Source organism: Aotus nancymaae, unplaced genomic scaffold, assembly GCF_030222135.1.
Source record: "Aotus nancymaae isolate 86718 unplaced genomic scaffold, 86718_ANA_hifiasm-v0.15.2.pri h1tg000059l, whole genome shotgun sequence".
NCBI lineage: Eukaryota > Metazoa > Chordata > Mammalia > Primates > Aotidae > Aotus > Aotus nancymaae.
In genome coordinates, this window is record NW_026988473.1 from 17,723,939 (window position 1) to 17,748,914 (window position 24,976).

The 24,976-nt window shown below is 38.3% G+C and overlaps 1 protein-coding gene across 3 annotated transcripts in view; it reads right to left on the reverse strand.

Moving 5' to 3' along the window:
• The window catches only part of LOC105717305 (exostosin-2), a 189,504-nt gene that overhangs the window by 63,998 nt on the left and 100,530 nt on the right, over positions 1–24,976 (reverse strand). For all 3 annotated transcript variants that reach the window (XM_064365005.1, XM_012452407.2, XM_012452408.3), the window contains one exon: positions 6,049–6,180. In XM_064365005.1, the coding sequence (XP_064221075.1) occupies positions 6,049–6,180 (132 nt within the window). The remainder of the gene's footprint in view (positions 1–6,048; positions 6,181–24,976) is intronic.

Here is a 24,976-nt window from a genome sequence, read left to right on the forward strand (position 1 = left end):
TAACATGGGAAAACACTCCACTCTACATAATTTTCAGACTATATTTACTTTTTAAAACATTGTCACTGAGAGGATACAGTTTTGGTGGTACATGAATTCAGTTTAAAGTTCACTTGTCTCAGTCTCTGTCCTCCTGCATATGTTCACATCTGGCAGAGAACCAGAAGTAAAATGAGGGAGGGTATCCAAGGAGAAGCCTAACTATAGAGGCTAGCTCCAGATGTGGGGATGAAGGTTTGCCAAGAAGCAAGACCAGAAATGGCACCAAAGTTAGAAGTCATACAGGATATTTAGGGAGATGATAAACCTTTGCTGATATTTGCAAAAAGGAGAGAAAAAAGCATGAAGAGACTGAAAAGGTTATAATGTATACATATATGTGTGTGTATATATATATATATATATCTGCAGCCTTGACATGAAAAGCTAAAATTAATATAAAAACATGCATGCTTCCCGTCATAAAGAACCTTAACTTGGTGATAAATTCCTTCAAAAAGAATTCCTTTCAAAACAAAGGGTCCATCTCTCCAGTTCAGATAGGTCTATTACTTCAACATTAGGTCCAAGAATTACTGTGTCAAACTTTTTCGGGTTCTGAAGGTGGGGTGCAATGTGAAGAATGTCATCGCCCTAGTTTTACAGATAAGAGTGACAAAGCACCTAGTGACATGAATACTCCTCAAGGCCACCTCTCACTGTCATAATCATCGACACACATAAGCCTTTCTACATTAAACTAAGGCAGCTGCATCTAGCCAAAATATGATTCTGAACTCTCAGCTCTCCTTCTCCAGTCTGAGCAAGCTCTGTGCACAGCTGAAGGCCCTAAGAGTTTATCTCTGAAAACCCCAGGCCACCCCTTGATTTACTGACCAAGATCCACACCTACTCCCACCTCAGAGTATCTGACATCATAAATTTGATGTAATCTAGAGAAGAGACTCCCCTGCAAGTTGGGCTCATAGTAATCTCATCTAGAGTAGGTTAAATATTTCTGAGGGAAGGGGAGAAGTTAACTATAAATAAACCATCGCTATTCAGACCTCCCATCAGTTGCTTTCACTGAAGATGCAGAAATGTACAACCTACTGCTTTAAATCAGGGCTCTCATCACCTGAGCTAGAAATGTGATAAATATCAAAGTATCCTGAGAAGGATTACTTAAGAAAGAGTTAAAAATATAGAGAGAACATATTTTCCAGTTATATACCTTATTTATGCTTATGTTATTTCTCAAATTGTTAAAGAGTTTAGCACTTTGACCATTCTGTCCTGAATTAAAACATATTTATTTCAAAACTGTAAAATTTCATATTCTGTTTTCTCCTAGCCTATCTATATTCTTAAAAAAGAGAACTAAATTCCAACCCTTTATTCTTATTAAACATCTCTTCAAGCTTTAGATAAAAGTATAGGCTTTGGGAGGCCGAGGCAGGTGGATCACGAGGTCAAGAGATCGAGACCATCCTGGTCAACATGGTGAAACCCTGTCTCTACTAAAAATACAAAAAATTAGCTGGGCATGGTGGCGCATGCCTGTAATCCCAGCTACTTAGGAGGCTGAGGCAGGAGAATTGCCTGAACCCAGGAGACGGAGGTTGCAGTGAGCCGAGATCGCGCCATCGCACTCCAGCCTGGGTAACAAGAGCGAAACTCCGTCTCCAAAAAAAAAAAAAAAAGTATAGGATAAAGTCCCACTATTTCTTCACTTTCTGTCTGGGTCATGACCAGACAGAATTCTGTATGAATTCTCCCGCAGAGGAACAGATGTAATATTTTTCTCAAGCTTGTACCATTTGCTTGGAACAGCAGTAACATTTCAGCCCACAAGAGGCTCAAGGGCTCCCATATAATTCCATAGGCAATTCAAGATAATCTGCACATAGAAGACCTGGGTTCTCACTTGTTCACACTACTTGCCAATTACATGATCCTAGACAAGTCATTAGGTAGTCTCATTACAATCACTTTATAGATGAGAAACAAGCTACCACTTTACCCACCTTCCCAGCAGGATATGTCTTTGAGGCTCAAGTCCTGGGATGCAAATCTTCCTCCCTCCTTCCCTTTCTCCCTCTCTCCATCCCTCCTTCCTTCTTTTATATATCAAGGTCTTCCTGTCTGAATGAAGTTGTCCTAGGTACTATGAGGAACACCAAGGTCAGAAATGGCTTAAGGTGCTTAAAACTTTATAGGAAATTCTACTTCTGTACATGTTAAGTGATGGAAAAGAAACACAGGTAACATGCTCTAAGATTTACTTCCTGCTGAAGGGGTTGGGAAAACCTCCTGGAGAAAGGAGTTTACCAGCCGGCCACTGAAGCCTGTATAAATCTGCAAATGATGGGGAAGAAAGGTGTACCAAGGAAAAGGCTAGCAGCCACAAAGGCACAGAGAAGGAAAAGCAGGGACACACACAGGAAGGATTGAGTTGTGCTGCCAGAAATCTAGAACTCTCTGAAAGAGAACAGGGAAAAAAAAAAAAAAAAAAAAAGCTAGAAAGGCAGATTGTGGAGGCCCTTGCTGTTAGACTGATTTTGGACTCCAATACCATCCTCACGCATGACTCCCCATGCAACCAAATTCCCTACCTGGATAAGCTATACAGTATACGTCAGTCTTCTAAACTTCTCCCTCAATTGCCAGTTAGAATAGTCCATTTTTCCAGATACTGCTCAATGTGTTCTCTATTAATTTTCATCTGGATTTCTGAAACAGTCTACTGCCTCCAGTCTGGTCCCACTGCCATGCATAATCCATTCTCTACACTAAGATCAGACTGACCCAAAATGCAATCTTATCATACGACTCCCCTGTTTAAAAGGCTTCAGTGATTACTTTTTTCTCACAGATAACACTCCAAAGCCTTATGTAGGATACACGTGTTTTGTGATCTGGGCCCTCCCCGGCGTCATCATCTGCCTCTCCCTCCCAAGCCTCCTTCATTGTTCCCACACTGAACTCTCTGAAGTTCCTTAAACTACCAAGCTCCCCTGGACCTTTGTATATTTGAATTTGTTGTTCCTTCTGGATGGAATCTAACTTTCTTCCTTTCTCTGACTAGATAATACCTACTCTTCTTTTTTAATACTCAAAGCATCATTTAACATTGTTCTGGAAGTACTAGCCAATGCAATTAGATAAAAGAAAAAAATAAAAGTTTCAAATACTGGAAAAAGAAAGTAAAGTTAGCATTTGTAGATATAATTGTATATCTAAAAATATAAGAGAATCAACTAAAAAAGTAAACAACTGTGGAATTCAGTAACAGAATAGTTGTAAAATTAATATACAAAAATCAAAATGTGTCTGTATACAATGGTAACCAGTTAAGAACTATAAGTTCAGAAAGTATTCTTCTATTAGAGCATAAGAAAAAATTTGAAATCTAGGAAATATTTATCAATACTTGTAAAGGAGATATATATATATGTATATATATACACACACATACACACACACATCATATAAATTCTACCAGAAAGACAAATCTTTCTTCCAGATAGAAAGATCTATTGCAATGTAAGTTTCCCAAACACATGGATCCTTCTCTGCCTTGTTCACTCAAAGTAGCAAGAACCCTACCTGGAACAAAGCAGGCATTCAATAAATACCTACTGAACAAATAAATGTCTAAAACAATCTAAAAGTGCAACGTGGTAACAATCAAACTACAAATATAATTATTTGAGGAAACTTGACAAAGATATCAATCTTCCCCTTGAAAAACACACACGAAGATCATTTCTTACCTATGAGATGACCAAAAATTCAAGTATCCAGCATTACTGACGGCAGGGAGAACTAGAACACTCAAATGTTATTTGTGAAACTATACGTTAATATAGTCTTTTAAAAGGGTGATTTGTTAATATCTATCAATATTTAAAATGTGTATTTTCTTTTTTTTTTCTTAATATATATTTTATTGCATTTTAGGTTTTGGGGTACATGTGAAGACCATGCAGGATTGTTGCATAGGTACATACATGGCAATGTGGTTTGCTGCCTTCCTCCCTATAACCTATATCTGGCATTTCTCCCCATGTTACCCCTTCCCAACTCCCCACCCCCCATTGTCCCTCCCCTAGTTGCCCCCCACAGACCCAAGTGTGTATTTTCTTTAGTAATTTCTTAGCTTGAATTAATTCTGTAGATATATTCACATATTTATGTGTAAACATGTGAAAGTATACCCCTTGTATTACTGTTAGAAAGTAGGGGGAAAAAAAAAAGCAGTCTAAATACCTATCAACAATAGACCTATTACATATGATATACCCAAACAACTGAATACTAATAAAGCCATCCTGAAAAACTGAAGTAGACCTATATAGAATAAAACAAAGATAAGTCTACGATCTAGTGCTAAAATAAAAAAGGCAGGTATGTATAGGACAATCCTATATATGTTGAAAACCACAAAATTATACTTATATATGAATGGCAACATCCTGAGATGTTACCTTTGGTAATGGAGTCAAGGAGGAGAGAGACAGAAGGAAACTTCACCTCAAGCAAAAAAAAAAAAAAAGATGTTTGCTGTTGTTTTTACCATACACACATGTTGACTTCCTCTCAGGCACTCCCTCTTCAGGAAATATCCCTGCAAGGAGAGATGCCTGTCCCCTATGCACCCAGCACTCAGTATACCACTCCACTACAGAACCTCTACGTTCACAGCATTACTTACTAACTTCCAAAATTAGTGGAGAGCTTCTTGGAGGGCAGGAACTGTCTGCTTTTTTCTGTATTCTCAGCACCTCTCAGAGTGCCTAAAATCCAGTCACCATTTCCAAAAGGTTGGATGAAAGAAGGAAGAGAGCGGGGCAGAAAAGGAAAGAGAAAGGATGGTCCTATGTGAAGATTAACCAGGTGGCCATACACAGCACTATTTAAAAAACATAGAATCGGGGCCTGGCGCAGTGGTTCATGCCTATAATCCCAGCACTTTGGGAGGCCCTGATCACCTGAGGTCAGGAGTTCGAGATCAGCCTGGCCAACATGGTGAAACCCCATCTCTACTAAAAATAAAAAATTTGCTGGGCGTGATGGCGGGCACCTGTAATCCCAGCTACTCGGGAGGCTGAGGCAGGAGAATCGCTTGAACCCAGGAGGTGGAGGTTGCAATGAGCCGAGATGGAGCCACTGCACTCCAGCCTGGGCGACAGAGCAACACTCTGTCTCAAAAAAAGAAGAAAAAAGAAAAGGTAGAATCAGGAGACAAGGAGGGCTGGTCAGAAAGGGAGAGATGATTAGAACAAAGAATGGAGAAGAGTCTAGTTCTCTCGCAGGAACACCTGGAGGTCTGTGAGCTGGACAGCCAGGCACACTTCAGAGCAGCTAGGAAGTAGTAATGTCCAGCTCCAGAACTTCAGGAATTTTCAGTGAGAAAGAAGGTATGCCTAGAAGCCACTGCCACAGTCTCTACAACGACACACATGCCTTGTGATTCCTTCACACAAGGAAGAAGGCTTAAGAGCAGCTTCTGACTGCTCCATCTCTTTGCTGGAAATAGCGAGGGGCCTCTGCCACAATCTTGAGCAAATGACTCTAGCAATCCATAATGCATCTAGATCACTTCTGCTTATTATTTTCCTTACAGGGTGTTGGAAATATTAATTGAAGTAATACATGTAAAGCACTTAGCACAGTCCCTGGCAGAGAGTAAGCACTCAAAATACAAGCTATTATTAAGTTGCTTACAGAACCTTTTCAAGCGCTCTAAGCATTACAATTGTAAAAGTCATCAGGATGTCTCTAATTTCTAACAAGACCCATGCCTCCTCATTTCTCTGCAATAAATAAACAGACGGTCTTTCTAAGCACATGTAAAACACACTGGAAGCTGCTGCTTCTGTATTTTTTTTACTTTTGTCAGTGTTTCAAAATTACACTGCCCTTATCAGGCTCCAAGTATAAAAAGTACACTCTCATCTTAGAGAGCTAGAATTTAAATAACCTTTACAATTGCAGTACATTTTCCTTTCACCCACCCTGACAGCTGGACCATGCCTCATGTGACTAGCACTGGAATTCACTTACCACAGCAGGAGGGTCATTCCATTCTTCATAGGAGATGGCAGCATATGGATAGATCCGGTCATTGATAATCTGCAGGGTGGCCAGGGCAATGGCTTTTATTGACTGGAAGTACGCTTCCCAGAACCACCGGGCCTAGAAAGAAAACAATGCTGTTTTAAGTGAGCAAGCAAGTGAGACAGAGTGGGAAAACTAGATGCTCTATCACAGTCAACTCTGGGTTTAGCTAATTCCTTTATTCCCAAAGTTGTGGGGGTGGGGGTGCCTAGGGCAAATGCTCCCTGTGGTTCAAGCCAGCTCCTGACAGAAGTTTGCATTTATCAAATGCAGTCAAAATAAAATGTTAGCAAGTGAAATGCACATTGGATTCAATTAAGATAGAAGATAAATTATGTGATGATGAGACTATCCATGTGTTATAGCAGAGAAGTTTATAGTATTTAGTCTTATATAACATACACACAGTAAAGTGCACAAATCTTGTGTACAGCTGAATGAATTTTTACATATGCACATACTCTTACAATTAGTAGCCAGAAAAAGCTATAGAACATTCCAGCATTCCAAAAGATTCTCTTATGCTATTTCCAGTCAGTAGCTCACCCCTCTAAGAGTAACCATTATGCTGATTACGACTGCTGTAGTTGCTCTTGAATTTCATATTAATGGGCTCAAACAGCATTTACTCTTTTGTGTCTGACTTGTTTGGCTCAACACTTATAATATCTAAGTCAGGTTATGGTATCAGGGTTATTCTGGCCTTATAAAAGGAGGTAGAAACTATTCTCTCTTTTTCTGTTCTTTGAGAACTTTTATGCAAGATCAGCATTGTTTCTTCTCTGAAACGTTTTAGAGGAATTCCTCAAAGAAGTTGTCGAGGCAAGGGTGTGGGTAGGTGGGTGGGTGGGTGGATGAGTGTGTGTGTGTGTGTGTGTGTGTGAAGTTTCTAAATTGTGGGTTCATTTTCTTTTTTTTCTTTTTTTTTTAATTAAAAAAAAAAAATCCCGATTTAAACCACCAATTTTGACAGATAGAACTGGAAAAAGGTACTACAGCTTCTCCTTACAGGATGTCTTGGCTCAATGACTCTGAGTAGATTCTCTATTAGCATAAGGCACTCACATACAGAAAAGGACTAAGTGAAAAGTCAGCATTACTGTATATGATATTTTCTTTCTTTTTTTTTTTAAGAAAGAAAAAAAAAAGAATGAAGAAGAGGAAGAAAAAGGAAGAGAAAGAGAGAGAGAGAATGGGAGTATTGCTTTCTTGCCCAGGCTAGAATGCAGTTTAGTAATGGGTATTGAAAACCTCTTTTATACCAATAATTATACTTAATGAGATAGACAGGAAGGAATAAGGGAAGAAAATAACAAACAAGCAGCCAACCAATATTTCATTTAAACCTATGAAATGCTATGCGATTACTGAGGAGTGATTTACTTCCAATTATGTAGTCACTTTTGGAATAGGTGTGAGGTGGTAATGTATGTTTTGTGTATTTGAAGTGGAGAGTTCTATAAATGTTTATTAAGTTTACTTGTTCCGGGTCTGAGTTCAAGTCCTGGATGTCCTTGTTAATTTTCTGTCTCGTTGATCTATAGAATTGTTAGCTCTTCTTGTTACATTGATCCTTTTGCCATTATGTGATGTCCTTCTTTGCCTCTTTTGATCTTTGTTGCTTTAAAGTCTACTTTATCAGAGGCGAGAATTGCATCTCCTGCTTTTTGTTTATGTGTTTATTTTTACTCTCTGTTTGGTTGGTAAATCTTCCTCCTTCTCTTTGTTTTGAGTCTTTGTGTATTGTTGCATGTGAGATGGGTCTGGATGCAGCATACTGATGGGTTTTGGCTTTTTGTCCAATTAGAATATACATAAGTTTAATACTGGCATTTGATGCTAGCTGGTTGTTTTGCCCATTAGTTGGTGTAAATTTTTCATTGTGTTAATGCTCTTTGCTTTTTGATATATTTTTGGAAAGGCTGATATTGGTTGTTCCTTTATATGTATAGTGCTTCTTTCAGAAGCTCTTGTAAAGCAGGCCTGGTGGTGGTGAACTCTCTAAGTACTTGTTTGTTCGCAAAAGATTTAATTTTTCCTTTGCTTATAAAGCTTAGTTTGGCTGGATATGAAATTCTGGGTTGCAAGTTCTTTTCTTTAAGGATGTTAAATATTGGTCCCCACTCTTTTCTGGCTTGTAGGGTTTCTGCTGAGAGATCTGCTGTAAGTCTGATAGGTTTCCCTTTATGGGTAACCTGACCTTTCTCTCTGGCTGCCCTTAGTATTTTCTCCTTCATTTCAACCCTAATAAATCTGGCGATTATGTGCCTTGGGGTTGGTCTTCTTGAAGAATATCTTTGTGGTGTTCTCTGTATTACCTGGAGTTGGATATTACCCTGCCTTGCTAGGTTGGGAAAGTTTTCCTGAATGATATCCTGAAGAGTATTTTCCAACTTGGATTCATTCTCTTCGTCACATTCAGGTACACCTATCCAACGTAAATTAGCTCTTTTCACATAGTCCCATATTTCCTGGAGACTTTGCTCATTCCTTTTTATCCTTTTTTCTCCAATCTTGTCTTCTCGTTTCATTTCACTGAGCTGGTCCTTGACTTCTGATATCCTTTCTTCTGCTTGATCAATTCGACTGTTTAAACTTGTGCATACTTCGCGAAGTTCTCGTGTTGTGTTTTTCAGCTCCATCAATCCACTTATATTCCTCTCTAAATTGTCCATTCTCGTTAGCATTTTGTCAAACCTTTTTTCAAGGTTCTTAGTTTCTTTGCATTGGGTTAGAACAAGTTCTTTTAATTCACAGAAGTTTCTTATCACCCACCTTTTGAAACCTGCCTCTGTTATTGGAACACACTCATTCTCCATTAAGCCTTGTTCTGTTACTGATGGGAAATTGTGATCCCCTGTAGAGGGCGAGGCATTCTGATTTTGAGTATTCTCTGCCTTTTTAGGCTGGTTTCTTCCCTTCATTATATATTTATCCCTCTGTCGTCTTTGTAATTACTGACTTTCTAACTAGGTCTCTGAGTGGACGTCCAACTTGTTGATTCCCAGCGCCGAAATCTGAGCAATCCACTGCGCCGGCCAAAACAGCGGTGTTAAGATTGATGGTGCTTTTCTGCCCGGGAATCTCCGGACTCTGCACCAAGAACTGCCGTGCTAAGGTGCCAGCAAAACCGCTGCACCAGCCACAAGAGTCGCCCTGGCGACCCAGGGGGCTCCTCTGCTGGGAATCTCTTGGTCCGTGAGCGACAAATATTATCTGAAAGTGTGGCATCCTCTCGTTCTCTGCACTTTCACTGGGAGCTACAAGCCCGAGCTGCTAGTGATCAGCCATCTTGGATCTCTCCGGGTTCATTTTCTTTCACAGACGTAGGTTTATGCATGTTTTCCAGTGTGTGTGTCAGTTTCATAAGTAGTGTTTTTTAAGGGATATGTTCATTCCATCTAAATTGTTAAATTTATTGAAATAAAGCTCTGCATTCACATCCATTTAATACCTGTAGAATCTATTGTAATACACCTCTTTTCATTCCTGATACTGTTAATTTGTATTTTCTCTTTGTACTTGTTCAGTCTTAGTAGAGCTTTTATCAATTTTGTTCATCTTTATTTAAAAATTAACTTTTGGTTTTATTGATTTTCCACATCATACTTTTTTCTATTTTGCTAGTTTTTGTTCTTATTTTGTTATTTCTTTCTATTTTGGAGAAGTTTAATTAATTTTGCTTTTAACTTCCTAAAATTAAAGTTTAGATCATTGATTTCAACTTTTCTTCATTTCAATATATGCATTTAAATTTATAAATTTCTTTCTATGTGCTATTTCAATGCTCCCCACACATTTACATATCATTTTCATTTGGGCAAAAAAGTTCTAATTTCCTTTGTATATTGTTTAATTTCCAAATATTTTTATTTTTTCTATTTATCTTTCTGTTACTGATTTCTAATTTGATTGCACTTTGTGCTGTGGTCAGAGAACACATGTGATTTCAATACTTTGCAATTTATTTAAACTTGATTTATGGCCCAGCACATTGTTTATTTTATAAATGATCTATGTACACTTAAAAAATGTATATTCTGCAGTTGATGGGTATAATTTTGTTTAAGTATTCTATATCCTTATTGGTTTTTGTCTGCCTGTGTGTATGTGTGGCTATGGATTGTATGAGGTGTGTGTGTATATTTATATACATATATATGTATGTATTTCAAGTTTATAAATATGTATTTCAAATTTTTGCCCTCAAAGCTTGTTCCAAGCTTATTTGTTACAAAAAGCATATACAGGTGGAGCATCCTAAATCCAAAAACCTTCAAATCTAAAGTGCTCCAAAATCCAAAACTTTTTGAGTGCTGACATGATGCTCAAAGGAAATGTTCATTGGAGCATTTCAGATTCTCTAAAATCTAAAAAAAATCTGAAATACTTCTGGTCCCAAGCATTTTGGATGAGGGATAACCAATCTGTTACTGGGTTTTAATACATTATCTCATCCAAAAATATTTGGTTCCGAATTACAAATATAGTCCATTTACACTTAATTTACATTCTTTCTCACCTTTAGAATTGACCAAAAAGTTTTATTATTATTCCACATTTTTCTTCTTCGTTCAGTTGTTATTTAGTCTTTTGTTATTGAGTAGCTTTCTTAGCAACTAAAGTAAGCATCGTTGCTTTATTATATTACATCTCAAACTAAAAATTATATAATTTACCAGCTCTCTCCCATCTGCTGTGCCATTATTGTCATTTTTCATCTACATATTTTAAATCCCATAAGACATCATTTTTTTTAAATAAATTTTCACCATATATCTACCCTTTCTTTTCTTGATGCATATCTGAGCTTCCATCACAAATCATCTTCCTGCTAATTGAATAATTTATTTTGTTATTTATTTCACTGCAGAATTAGCAAATGACTCTCTGTTTTTATTTGTTTGAAAGCTTCTTTTTACCCAAATAATTTTTGAAGGATGCTTTTGACAGGTAGAGAATTCTAGGTTAGCAATTATTTTCTTTCAGAACATGCAAGATATACTTCTATTACATTCTGGCTTCATCCAATTTTTCACTGATAAATCAGCGTCAATCTTATTGGTATGCCTTTGAAGATAATATGCTTTTTATTTCTGACTGCATTTAAGCTTTCTCTGTCTTTGGCTTACAGTAGTTCAACTATGGCACACCTAGGTATGGCCCTTTGTATTTATCTCACTGAGGATTGTAGAACTTCTTCAATTTATGATTTGATACTTTTCATTGGTTTTAGAAAACTCTCAGCCAATATTTCTTTTTTTTTTTTTGAGACAGAGTTTCGCTCTTGTTACCCAGGCTGGAGTGCAATGGCGTGATCTCGGCTCAGCACAAACTTTAAATATTACTTCTGTCATACTTTCCTCTTCTGAGACTCCAAATATACATATATGTGAAATATATTTCACAATGTTTTCAATGTATCTTATATATCTCTTATTTTCTTTTCAATATTTTTTCTCTCTGTGCTTCAATCTGGGTGTTTTCTACTAACTTTTCTTCTGATTCAATAATCTTCTATCCCTTTTTCTTTGGTGTTTAAACTGCTATTAAACCCTTATATTAAATTTTTAATTTCATTCCTATATTTTTCAGTTCCAGAATTTCCCTTCGACCTTGTAAAAAGTAGATTTCATATCTTTGTTGAAAGTTTCCTATTCTCCTGCTTTCTTGAACATAGTCAGTTCTTGACTGATAAACTCCAATATCTGAATCACCTGTGGATATCTTTCTACTCTCTTCTTTCTCTTCATTTTGGTCATTTGGTCTCAATTTTAGAATGCTTCTTAATTTTTTATTGGATGGCAGACATTCTGTTTAAAAACTGTAGAGGTTCCAGATGATCAGATGATCTTCCTCCTAAAAGTGTAACGTATTTTTGCGGCAGGTGTAAGAATATAGTCAGGCCACTTTAATCCTGTCAGAAATCAGTTTTAAGTTGTGTCAGGGCTAGCTTATTTAAGCTTTCCTTTACGCTCAAAGTGTGGTCCTTCTGAGGCCTCCAATTAAAGCCTGGCGTATTTGTATTTGCCAGGGCCTCTCTACCTTGGCAGGCCTTGAACACTAACCTCTCACCAGCACCGTATATGGCTACTGAAATATTTGCACCGTTCACTACATTCCCAACTGCTGCTTTCTACAAGGATTCTCGGAGTCTTGATCTGATCATGTGTATCTTAGGAGTTGGCAAATATCCCAAGGGAAGATTACAAGCACATTTTTCACTTTCTTCCTGGTGGTTTTCTTTCTCCTGGGATTTTGTGTTTCAGATCCCAAATACTTTAATAGCCCCTAACTCCAACCTCTAAGCCCTGTAGGACTGCTGCTTTCTGCTGGGACGGGACCCCATACTCTTGGATAGAGAATTGGCAAGTACCCTCAGGGAAAATGCCAGAGTGACTATGTAGCTCAATTCCAAGTGATTTCTTCCTCTCAGGAATAGTATTCCCTCAAATACTATGTTAGTTGTTCTACAATGCCTATAAACAGTTGTTTTAAATAAGCTCCCATAAATTTTTTCTTCTTCTGGCAGGAAGGTTGCTCCAATATCAGCTACTCTTTCCTGGCCCAATACAGTCTTTTGAAAGAAGGCAGTTTCTTATCCAAGAAGAGGTTAAACTCAGTTCCTAACAAAAACAGGATGCTAGTCCACATGACCTCTCCAGCTTCATTCAGATCTATGATTCCACTCAAAACCAGAGGATATTAGGATTTATGCAAGGGAATGAACATGTGAAAATTTAGCATGGGGAAATTGGAAGGATAACCCAAGAGGGAGAAGAAAAAAGACACTTTCTAGTCTAGATGTGCTAACTTCGCTTGTTTCCTGGGCAAGTGTTCTATCCATGAGTTAAAAGCCTAAGGTAACTTGAGTTGTGTGACGACTATCATCTCCACTAACTAAGAAGAAGGCAAAGCATGCGCAATGACAATCTCTCCTACTCAAAGAAAAGCTGAAATACAGATTTAGCTTTCAAGGGTATCTGACTTTCTCAAGTTGTCCAATAGTTGGTCTTCTGGGTACACAGCTGGCTGCCTCCCTGCTACTGCTTCTTAGATATGCCCTATTCACTCCAATCTCAATCCTGCTTAAATTCATGTTATTGTTTTCTCTCCTATCATCCAGCCAAAATATTTACATTTTATGAGACCTGAAAGAACCCATCTTCCCTATGAAAGCTTTACTGGTCAGTTCTATTATCACCAGTCTCCCTTTACTATGAAATTCCTTAGCCCTTACCTTTACCATATATGCTAGTTGCTATATACTGTTCTATACTTGTTTTTCTGTTGTTTCAGAGGAGTACTTTTTTCTCTCCAGCTAGAACGTGAGTTCCTTGGACATAGATATTGGCATTTAAAAAATCAGCATCCTTGCAAGTGTTAGTGTTTACCTGCTGCAAAGCACTTTTATATTCATGATTTCACCTGCTCTTCATAGCCAGCTTGTCACTTACTTGATACAGTTTCATTTTATAGGTGAGGAAACTAAGATACAAAGATATTAAGAAGCGGAATTGCGATTCAAATCCATGATTCCTAACTCTAAATTCAGACCTTTTTTTTTTTTTTTTTTTAACCACATTCTAGAGTATTAAGAGCACCAGCACAGAGCAAGTTTTAGAAATGGTCCTTTTTCAAGAAACTGAAAGGTGTAAAAATGTACAGAGCATGAAGCCAAACATAAATACACATACATCCTGAATATTTACCTCCTTATCTACCCAAATGGGTCTATCATCATCTATTCTTTTAAGTCATATTCAAATTAAACCACATTCCAACTTAAGCATTCCAAAGCTTCATGCTCACATGTAATCACAGTGGAGACAGCGGCTTTTGGGATTTATAGAAAACGATTGGTAAGAAATCCACCCAGGACACGAGCCAAAGGTACAAACGCACAACTGAACTTCTAATTTAAGATGTCTCAAATCATCTCACCCTGTCCACCAAATTGCAATTCACTCAGAAAGGAAGCAAGTTTAGCCAATCATCATAGCTCAAGTGTCTCAGCCTGGGGATAAGTGAACTTCTCAGGCTTAATTGTTTCTGCAGGACCTCTGTAATACCTTGAAATGTTTAGAAGGTATTATAATTTATAGCCCCTCCAGGACTCAGTATAGCCTGCTTGTCCACAGAGAGGAAGGAGTTTTCAGCTATGTTGGCAATGTACGAAAGCACCACTATTCTCATCCAGAGAGCAAATGCAAGTAAGTGCTTATTAGGGTTTTTTCTCCCCTAAAACATGGCCCACATTTATAGCTATCTGAAAAGTGTGAATGAGGGATTCTTCAGCAGCTATGCAAATCCCCAGTCACTCTGAACTGTGGAAGGTACACAGTTGAAGAGTTAAGTACGTTACAGGTGAATAGGTCATACCAATATAACCTTGAACAAAAGCATTTAAACTTTCTTGGTTAATCAGATTCCACTGTATTTTTTTTTAACATAAAACATGCAGATTTTACAACATAAGAACTACAAAATTTCTATGATACTTTCAAACATGAGAATTACAAAGCTCCTCTAGGGTAGGGACTGGGCCAGCTTAAACTATCATGGGCAAAATGGAACTTCAAATTGAAATTGCTATTTCAGTTTATACATCAATTAATGTGATTAGTTTCTTAATTTTCAGTAATGCAAAGGCAACAGGATTAGTAATAATAAGTGTTTAAGGGAAGCCAGTGTGGCATAGTGGAAAGAACAACAGTTATAGAGCATCTTGAGCAATTTTAAGATACTTAACCTCTCTGTGTTTTGAATCTGTAAGCTGGAGATCACACCACCTATCTCATGAAGATTCAATGAGAGGAGGTTTACAAAGTACCTCAGTGCTAGTGCAGAATAGGCAGTTGGGAAATGTTAGCTCTCTCTCCAACACTTACACCCATCCTGTCCCCTTAGGATCTTTGTCACTTACATTAGAATATATTCAACAGTTGGCAGCACTGTTTAGGGGTGAGAATGGGTGAAGGGGAAGAGGAAAGACAGAATAGGATCTCAATGTCACAACTCCATTCATCTCAGTTGCTGATGACAGGGAAGAAATCCAACCCCCAGAGAGAAGAGTTGGAAATAATAAAAATACATCAAGTGGGAGTATAATAGCATTTTGTATCGAAAAGTACAGCAATGAATAATGTGTTCCTTCTAGATCACTCATGAAGTTTCTGAGAAAGAAGACAGTCCTTTTCGAGAAACTCCTTGAGTGGGAATATGTCTGGTTTTGCTCACCACTGAACTCCTAGCACCTAACACAGCATCCATTAAAGGCCAGGCAGTTCAACATTGATGAAGGAACAAATCCATCTAGCAACAGTCCCCCACGGGCACAAGGTAGGACAAGTACCACTGGCATTCTACAAAACTTTTCCAAATATTCAAGGTATCAATCCATGAGGTTTAAGGGGAAAATGATTATTTAATAATGGAATCACATCTTGTATACCAAATTTTAAAAAGTGAAAGATTAGGGGAGTGGATCTGAGGGAGAATAAGGAAAATCTCTTCCTGGTTGAAACAGCAAGCCAGAGTAGGACTAAGAATGTCTTTTACGTTATGCTCGTATAGACTATGAGAGAGATAAATGACGTTTAAAACTGTACCATGTAAGTTTGCCACCTCAAAGTGGTCAGGAGGTCTGTCCAAGAGCACAAAGATTATATAAAAATCCTACCTAGCCCAAGAGTATCTGCATCCAATGATGGCTGGCTCTAATGAACCAGTCAACTTCAGACTGCCCTTTCAATCAGAACCTCCTAAATGTGGCCTATGTCAATAGGCTTAATTTTGGTTTATTAAAGGATTTTTCTAACAGAACCCACAAAACAATAACCCAGCCAGCTATTCTTCTGTCCCAATTTCCAAGTGCTAATGCCATCCAAACATCTGGCAATGACATATAACTATGGATTGGTACTTGCCTAAATACTGTTGCATTTCCCCTCTCCTCACCCACTGGTTGGTCAAAACATAAACGATCCCCTTCTGCTTAGGATGGAGAAAGCCACAAAAGAAACATGGAATCTACCAAAATAATGAGGAAAAGCCTACAAACATCATAACTGTCCTTAGGCCCACGAGAGAGCTGTGTTCGTAAGGTAGTCAAGGGAATTAAATTTCAAAAGATGGCAAGCCTCCCCAAGGAGAGGTGAGACACACAAATTATTTCAGCTTTGGAAGAGCACAGGAGGAGGTGGCCTTCATAAAAGTAGCCAAAGAAAACAGCTACAATTTAAACAATTCTCGAAACGAGCATGAGCCATCAGGACAATTTTGAAGCTCTAGACACAAGGGGATCCATATTCACTCTCAAGTTCTCTTCTGCTGGATGTTTCTGCGGAAGATGTGGATAAAACTCTACCCACTTATTGCAGTTTTTGTCATCCAAAACAAAAGCCTCCAGAGTTAGAGGAGAGATAGAAACCTTAGTATCCCCAGGATCCACTATTTCTAGAAGTAGGAATCCTTCCAGCCCTGAGTACGCCACCATTGCCAGAGAAGGTGAAGCAAAAGCCCTCTGTTCCCAAAGGAGGGCAAAAAACTCCCCTGACTCCACCAGAAGCCATGCAAAATGTCTGCTGCTGTGGGAGAGACAGGATACCTTCCCACCACTAATCACAGGCAAAGGTATACTGCCTCGGCAGGAAGAGTAGAAGCAAAAGTCATCTGCTCCGGAAAGACAAGGGGGAACACCAGCTCAGGTCAGGATCCTTCACTGACACAAGACAGAGGACCACTACCATTCAGGGAAGGGCAGGAAATTCTCCAGTCCAAGACCCTCCAAGAGGAGGTGCAGATTGGGCTGCCACCAGAGGAAAGAGCAGGAACGCGGAGAAAGACTCACCCGCAAGGCCCCAGCAAAAGGGCCCAAGACGGAGGCTGGATTAGGGGAATGGAAAATCCCACTGCCCCCACCATGAACCTAGCACCAAGTACAAGCAACAGCAGTCTACACCAAGGGAGGAGGAACAAGAGAAGAAAGGTGGCAGGTTGGGTTTACTGAGAGCAGAGGGCCAGGCAGGAACTCTGAGAAGTACTCCAGGAGGCTGGGCCCCCACACTAAGTACAAGGTAGCAGCCACCAAGCCCTGGGAGCACTTGAAGTCTGTGGCACACTGACGGTCACCCCAGCCATGACTCAGCTCAAACCTACCCCCAATTACTGAGTAGACTAAGTCAGCCTCCCACACTAAGGACCTGACAGAAGAAAAGGTGTGCTCATTTCTGAACATGATATTTAAGTTGGTCTCTTCTGTTTTTCTATACAGAAAGCCTATCTTTCAATCAAAAATTTCCAGAAACAGAAAAGAAGAGAAAACAACCCACTGACATAAAATAAAGCTGTCAACAGAAACTAACTCAAAGATGGCCAAGATGATGGAACTATTAGACAAGGACTTTAACTATAATTAATATGTTCAAGGATCTAGTGAAAAAGGTAGACAACTTGCAGGAACATATGGGAATTTTTGGTAGAGAGAGATGGATAATATAAAAAACAGTCAAATAAAATGCTAGAAGTGAAAAAACAATATTATAGATGAAGAATTCCTTTTACAGACTTAGCACACTAGACAGAGCCCAGAAAAGGAGAGAGCTTGAAGACAGAACAATAGAAATTATCCAAACTGAAACATGAGGAGAAAAAAGAGGGGAAAAACCTCAAAACACGGTATTCTAGAACTGTAGGACGATATCAAATACTCTAATACACCTGTAACTATAGTCCCAGAAGAGGAGAGAGAGAGAAGCAGAAAACAAGGCAGCAGATGTATTTAAAGGAACAAAAGCTAAGAATTTTCCAAAATTAATGAGAAAACAACAAAACACAGACCTCAAAACCTCAGAGAACCAAGACAGATTAAATAAAGCACTCACTTGCTCCCTCAAGAAGTTTAAGAAACAGCTGCACTGTTAAAAATGCAAATTTTCTCCTTCTTAGCAAATGAGGAGATTCAAGAGATCTGACCCATAGGAAACTTTCTCTTAACACACTAACATTGACAGAACCATTTATTTCAGGTGAAGAGCTGGAAACTATTTCCATGCATCATGGATTTATTTTTCAAAGCTGTGCCTGAAGATAAGCCTAAAAACTTCCAAAGAGATTCTAAGCTTTTCCAAATACATGTGCCAAAGACTAATTACTCCTTTTCATTTGTTTGCTTTAACAAAATAGAAGCAAAGAGTATTCCTAACTTTCCAAAGCCCTGTGTCCAACAGGCTCTTCCGTGCTCACTGGTCACTTCACCTTCTCTTCACCAGACAGCACAAGAGCAGGGAGTCTGGTGCCCTTCCTGGACAACCTCACAATAGTCTGAAGGTCCCAGAGATAGGCTCTAATAATCTTCATCTGACAGCTCAAAAAGCTCAGTAATGAGGCCAAACTATAACCAAAGCATCCTTATTTATAGTTTAGAATTACTGTAACCAAGATTTTTTTGTTTCTTCTTTTACATACTTCATATTCACAAATATAAGAGTTACCTGACAACTTACTTAAAATTAGAGGGGAAAAACTATCAGCAAAACCCCTGAAAGGCACTTCTTGTGAACTGGAGGTTTCTGTAGACATTTACTATGCCCATGTTACCAGTTTCTCCTGAAGGGCAGAGGAAGTTCCCAAACATCTGATATACCTTTAACTCAGAAATTCAACAAACAGCAATTAATAGAACTTACTTTCTTAACATAAAAAGTTATTTTGAAGCAAAAAGTTTAATATACCTGGGATTTATCCACATACTATCCATTTTCCTTACTTGAAATATTTATTTTGTTAATTTAGTTACATGTAAAACACCTTGCCGCATAAAACATGAGACTACTTTTTTTCACTTCCTTATTCATGAAGCTGTTTTATTTGCCTTCTCCACATGCAATTCCTGAAAACCCTTTTTATTAATCCAGTACATTTTCCCAGCCCCACCATCTTCACCTCTCAGTTATATAAAGACAGTACTTTAGGAACCCACAGATATGGCATTCGCTGAAAGTTTACACAAAGCCACAGCCAATGTTCACCTAACAGCAGCAGAATTCATTACATAAATTTTTGGTAGGTGTAAATATTTTTCTATTTCTTTGCCATGCAAAGTAGTAACTGCTTTCTCAAGCAATTCTCCTACCTTAGCCTCCCGAGTAACTGGGATTACAGGCGTCTGCCACAATGCCCGGCTAATTTTTCTAGTTTTAGTAGAGATGGGGTTTCACCATGTTGGCCAGGCTGGTCTCAAATTCCTGACCTCAGGTGATCTGCCAGCCTTGGCCTCCCAAAGTACTGGGATTACTGGCATGAGCCACCATGCCAGGCTGGTAATTGCTTTTTTAACTTTGTATTTTGAAATACTTTTAGACTTAGTAAACAGTTGCAATAGTAGTTCAGAGAGTTCTCAAATATCTGGAATGCCCCTCATCCAGCTTCTCCTCATGTTAACACCTTACATCACCATGGTGCAATTATCAAAACCAAGAGGTTAACTTCAGTAACAACTCTGTTAACCAAATGACATACTCTTTTTTTCTTCTCCAGATTCCAGTTTTCTCCTATTGTCCCCTTTTTCTGTTCCAGGATCTAATTCAGGACACCACACTGCATTTACTTGTCATATCAGCTGTCTCCTCTAATCAGTGACAGTTTCTCAGTCTTTCCGTGTCTTTCATGACCTTGACAGAGTTGAACAGTACTGGTCAGGACTTTCATAGAATGTCCCTCAATTTGGGTTTATCTGATGTTTTCTACTTATTAGATTGAGGTTATAGATTTTGGAGAATACTACAGAGATGATGTACCCTTCTCTTTACATCCCATCAGGGGACACATGCTACCAATATGACCTATTACAAGTAATGTTAACTTTGCTCACACAGTTAAGGTGAGTTCTGCCAGGTTTCTCCACTGTTAAATTACTACTGTTCTCATCCCACAGTCTATGCTCCTTAGAAGCAAGTCACTATGCTCAGTCCACACTGAAAGGAAGAGTAATGAAGCTTCACCTCCTGGAGGAAGAAATATCAAAGAATTTAGCATACTATTTTTAATGTACTTTGAAAGGATTAAAAACTATGAAATTGTATTCACTGAATATTACATTTTTTTTAAGAGCCAGGGTCTTGCTCTGTTGCCCAGACTGGAGTAAAGTGGCTATTCCCAGGCATGATCATTGCACACTACAGCCTCAAACTCCCAGGTTTAGGTGAACCTCCTGCCTTAGCCTCCTGAGCAGCTGTGATTACAGGTGCATGCCATTGATCCTGGCTTACAATTGTTTTAACATATATAAAGTATGGCATTCTGTCAAAATCTTTAAACTTACAGAGATTTGTGGCTGGAGAAAAATATTTAAATGTTTTCTTTCCTGGCCAGGCGCAGTGGCTCACGCCTGTAATCCCAGCACTTCGAGAGGCCAAGGCGGGTGGATCACAAGATCAACAGATCGAGACCATCCTGGTCAACATGGTGAAACCCCGTCTCTACTAAAAATACAAAAAATTAGCTGGGCATGGTGGTGCATGCCTGTAATCCCAGCTACTCAGGAGGCTGAGGCAGGAGAATTGCCTGAACCCAGGAGGCGGAGGTTGCGGTGAGCCGAGATCGCACCATTGCACACCAGCCTGGGTAACAAGAGCGAAACTCCGTCTCAAAAAAAAAAAAAATGTTTTCTTTCCTTAGTAATAAGTTCACTGCAATAAAGAAGCCTGATAATATATCTCATCTATTTTAGGGAAAAGTATATAGCCACTTTTCATTTTTAAAATCTTAGAGATGAAATCTACTGAGACTTCAGATATTTCTGAAATTCCAACTGCTTCTAGTTCCACACTTTAATTTTATACTGCTATATACACCAAATTACCATACAAAAATAAAGTAAGCATATAACTTAATATGAAAAATGAAACAAATCCAATAAAATCAGTAAAAGTAACTAATGAATAAGGAAAGAGTAAAAGAAAACAAATGTGAAAAATAATCCAAGAGCTTTCCGTAGATTGGCTGTGAAGGAAACCCTAAAGAATCAGCTAAAAATTATCGGAACTAATAAGCAAGTTTAGTAAATTAGCTAGCTACAAAATAACTTGTTAAGTAAATAACTAAAACAAAAACCCAGACCCTTATATCCCAGCAATACCCATGAAATTTTACATACACACAGTCAGTAGCAGAGCTCTTCCCATTACCCCAGCTTCTCACAGTCCAGATTACTCTTCATCCAAAATCCATTACCTCCTTCATTCTTTACTCAAAGACATTCAAGATCCTTCAAAATCTGTTGCACTTAACATATCCCAACTTCTCGCCCACTATTTTCACCATGCTTCTGCTAGTCTAGGCAAGTCACTTCTTCCACTGGCCCCCACACACATAATCATTACTTTGTTCATGGTGTTCCCTTCTTCTGGAATGCCATCTTCATACTCTTCTATCTACTAAAATCCTATCTGGGGGTTTCTAGTTTCCAGTCTGGCACTTAATAAGCTTAGAAGTCACCACTCTGTACAAACACAAGTAAAAGGCTGACAGGAAAAAAATCAACAGCTTTTCTCCAATCTATCAGGCAAATGAGGTCATGTGGCAAACAGCTGCCTTGAAAACCGAAGAGACAGGCAGGTGAATAGAGAGAATCACAACTTACTGGAACAGAAATCTCTCCAGGAACCAGTGCCAGGGTAGGAAAACCTTAACTGCAATTGACAAATGGCTGGAGGCTCAGTGTGGACAAGTCTGAGAGTTAAAAAACTCCAGGGAAACCCGGTCAGGGAGGGAGATGCGGACATCCCCACACTTTGAGAGTTTTACCTCCAGAAGTTGTTCAACCAGGTTCTCACAAAGAATACTAGCCGAGATCACGCCATTGCACTCCAGCCTGGGTAACGAGCGAAACTCCGTCTCAAAAAAAAAAAAAAAAAAAAAAAAAGGAATACTGGAGAACAACCCGTTGGTGCTTCTGGAAAGGGGACGGGAAAGTAGCCATTCTGAAATACACCAGAGCATTCTGTTCTTAACAAGTTTTGCCCTCAGGAGAAACTATTTCACCAGAGCCTATCCTATGGGGGGAAAGGAAATACCCAACTCTAGTCAGTCTGCTGTAGCCATCCTGTCCCACCTAAGCAAGGTTGAGGAAAAACTGAGAAGTATTTGTGAAGTTCACAGTCCAGGCCTTCCCCCACACAATAGCACCATACCATTAAAGGCCTATTTCCCAGAGTTCCTTTTACCCAGTACATCATGCCCAGACTTCAACAAAAAATTACAAGGCATGCTAAAAAGCAAAAACACAGTTTGAAGTGACCAAGCAAGCATCAAAACCAGAATGAGATATGGCAGAGATGTTGAAATTACCAGAAGAGAAATTTAAAACAATTGGCCAGGCGTGGTGGCTCATGCCTGTAATCCCAGCACTTCAGGAGGCCGAGGCGGGTAGATCACAAGGTCAAGAGTTCAAGACCAGCCTGGCCAACATGGTAAAACCCCATCTCTACTAAAAATACAAAAAATTAGCCAGGCGTAGTGGCACATACCTATAATCCCAGCTACTCAGGAGGCTGAGGCCAAGAACTACTTGAACCTGGGAGGCAGAGGTTGCAGTGAGCCGAGATCATACCACTGCACTCTAGCCTGGGCAACAAAGCAAGACTGCATCTCAAAAAGAAAAAAATTTAAAACAATTATGATTAATATGTTAGAGGTTCTAATGCAAAAAGCAGACAACATGCAAGAACAGATGAATAGTCAAAGCAGAGGGATGAAAATTCTAAGAATAAAAAAGAAATGAACACATCATAATGAAAATGAAGGTGGGCTCATTATTAAACTGGATACAACTGAGGAAAGAATCTCTGAACTTAAGGATATTATAACAGTAACTTCCAAACCTGAAAAGCAAAGCAAAAAAAAAAAAAACTAAAAGAAAAACAAACATAATCTCCAACAACTGCAGAACAACTACAAAAGGTATAAATACATGTAATGAAAATACCAGAAGCAGAAGAAACAGAGAAAGAAACAGAAGCAATATCTGAAGCAATAATGACTGAGAATTTTACCAAATTAATATCAAGATACCAAACTACAGATCCAAGAAGCTCAGAGAACAAGCAGAATAAATGAAAAAAAACAAAAGGATAAAAACCCTAAAAACTTAAAAAACCCAGAAAACCAAAACTCCACACCTAGCATATCATATTTAAACTTCAGAAAATCAAACATAAAGAAAAAAAAAATCTCTAAAGAAGCCACGGGTGGGGGAAAACACCTTACCTACAAAGAAGCAAGGATAAGAATTTCATCTGACTTCTCCTTAGAAACTAGAAGAAAGTGGAGTGAAATATTTAAAGTGTTGAGAGAAAAAAAACACACACTTAAGAATTCTGTACCCTGCAAAATTATCCCCAAAAGTAGAGGAGAAATAAATATCTTCCTGGAAAACAAACTGAGGAAATTTGTTGTCAGTAGTCTTGCCTTGCAAGAAATGTTAAAAGCTCTTCAGAGAGAAGGAAAATGATATATGTCAGGAACTCAGATCTATATAAGGAAAGAAAGAACATCAGAGAAAAAGCAAAGGTCAAATAAAACTTTTTTTTTTTTTAATTCTTACTATTTTGAAAGAAATCTTCCTCTGAGCAGCAGGTCTCAATAGTAGGCTTAAAATATTCATAAACCATACTATTAACAGATATGATGTCATCCAGGCTTTGCTGTCACATTTACAGAACAAATAACAGTTTGTTCCAGATGATCACAGCAACAATGTGATATGCAATGTGATATGCAACAATTATATGCTTGTCTGTGTGAATACATATATACATATATAAAGGTTTCATAAACTTGTTTATAAGTAAAATGAATGACAGCAGTGATAATACAAGGGATAGGAAAGAAGAATTAGGAATGTTTCATTATTATAAGGTACTTGTACTACCTGGAAGCCATACAGTGTTACTTGAAACTAGAATTGGATTAGCTGTAATTGTATAGTGCAAATTCTAGGGCAACAACTAAAAAAAAAAAAGTTTTTTAAAAAGTAAAACAGATATCTTAAGAAAGAAGACAAAACGGAATCATATAAAATGCTCAATCAAAACTACAAAAATGCCAGACGTGGTGGTATACCCTTGTAGTCCGAGCCACTTGGGAGGCTAAGGCAGAAGACTGCTTGAATTCAGGAGTTGAAGACCAGCCTGGCCAACATAGCAAGACACCATTTCTTAAAAACCACACACACAAAAGGCAGAAAAAGAGTAGAAGAAGAACATGAAAACAGAAACAAAGGAAAAGGGCAACAAAAAGAAAACAGTAACAAATATGGTAGATATTAATCCAACTATAACAATAATAATTTTGAATGTCAATAGTCTAAATGGATCAATTAAAAGGCAGACACATCAGCATGTATCAAAAAACAAGACCCAACTGTATGTTGTCTAGAAGAAGCACACTTTAAATATAAAGGCACACATAAATTAAAAGTAAATAGACGGAGAAGGACATACCATGGTAACACTAATCAAAAAAGAGAGGAATAGATATACCGACTTCAGACAAAGCAGATTTCACAGCAAAGAAAGTTATCAGGGATAAAGAGAGGCAATATACATGATAAAGAAGTCAATTCTCCAAGAAGACACAACAATCTTTGACATGTATGCATGTGCCTAACAACAAAGCTCCAAAATGTGTGAGGCAAAAACTGACAGAACTGCAAGAAGAAATACAGATGTACTTGAGATACTGAAGTTTTGGTCCACATTTCACAATAAGATGAATATTGCAATAAAGCAAGGCACACTTTTTTATGTGTTTCCCAGTGTATATAAGAGTTATGTTTATACTGTATGCAAGTATGCAACAGCATTACATCTAA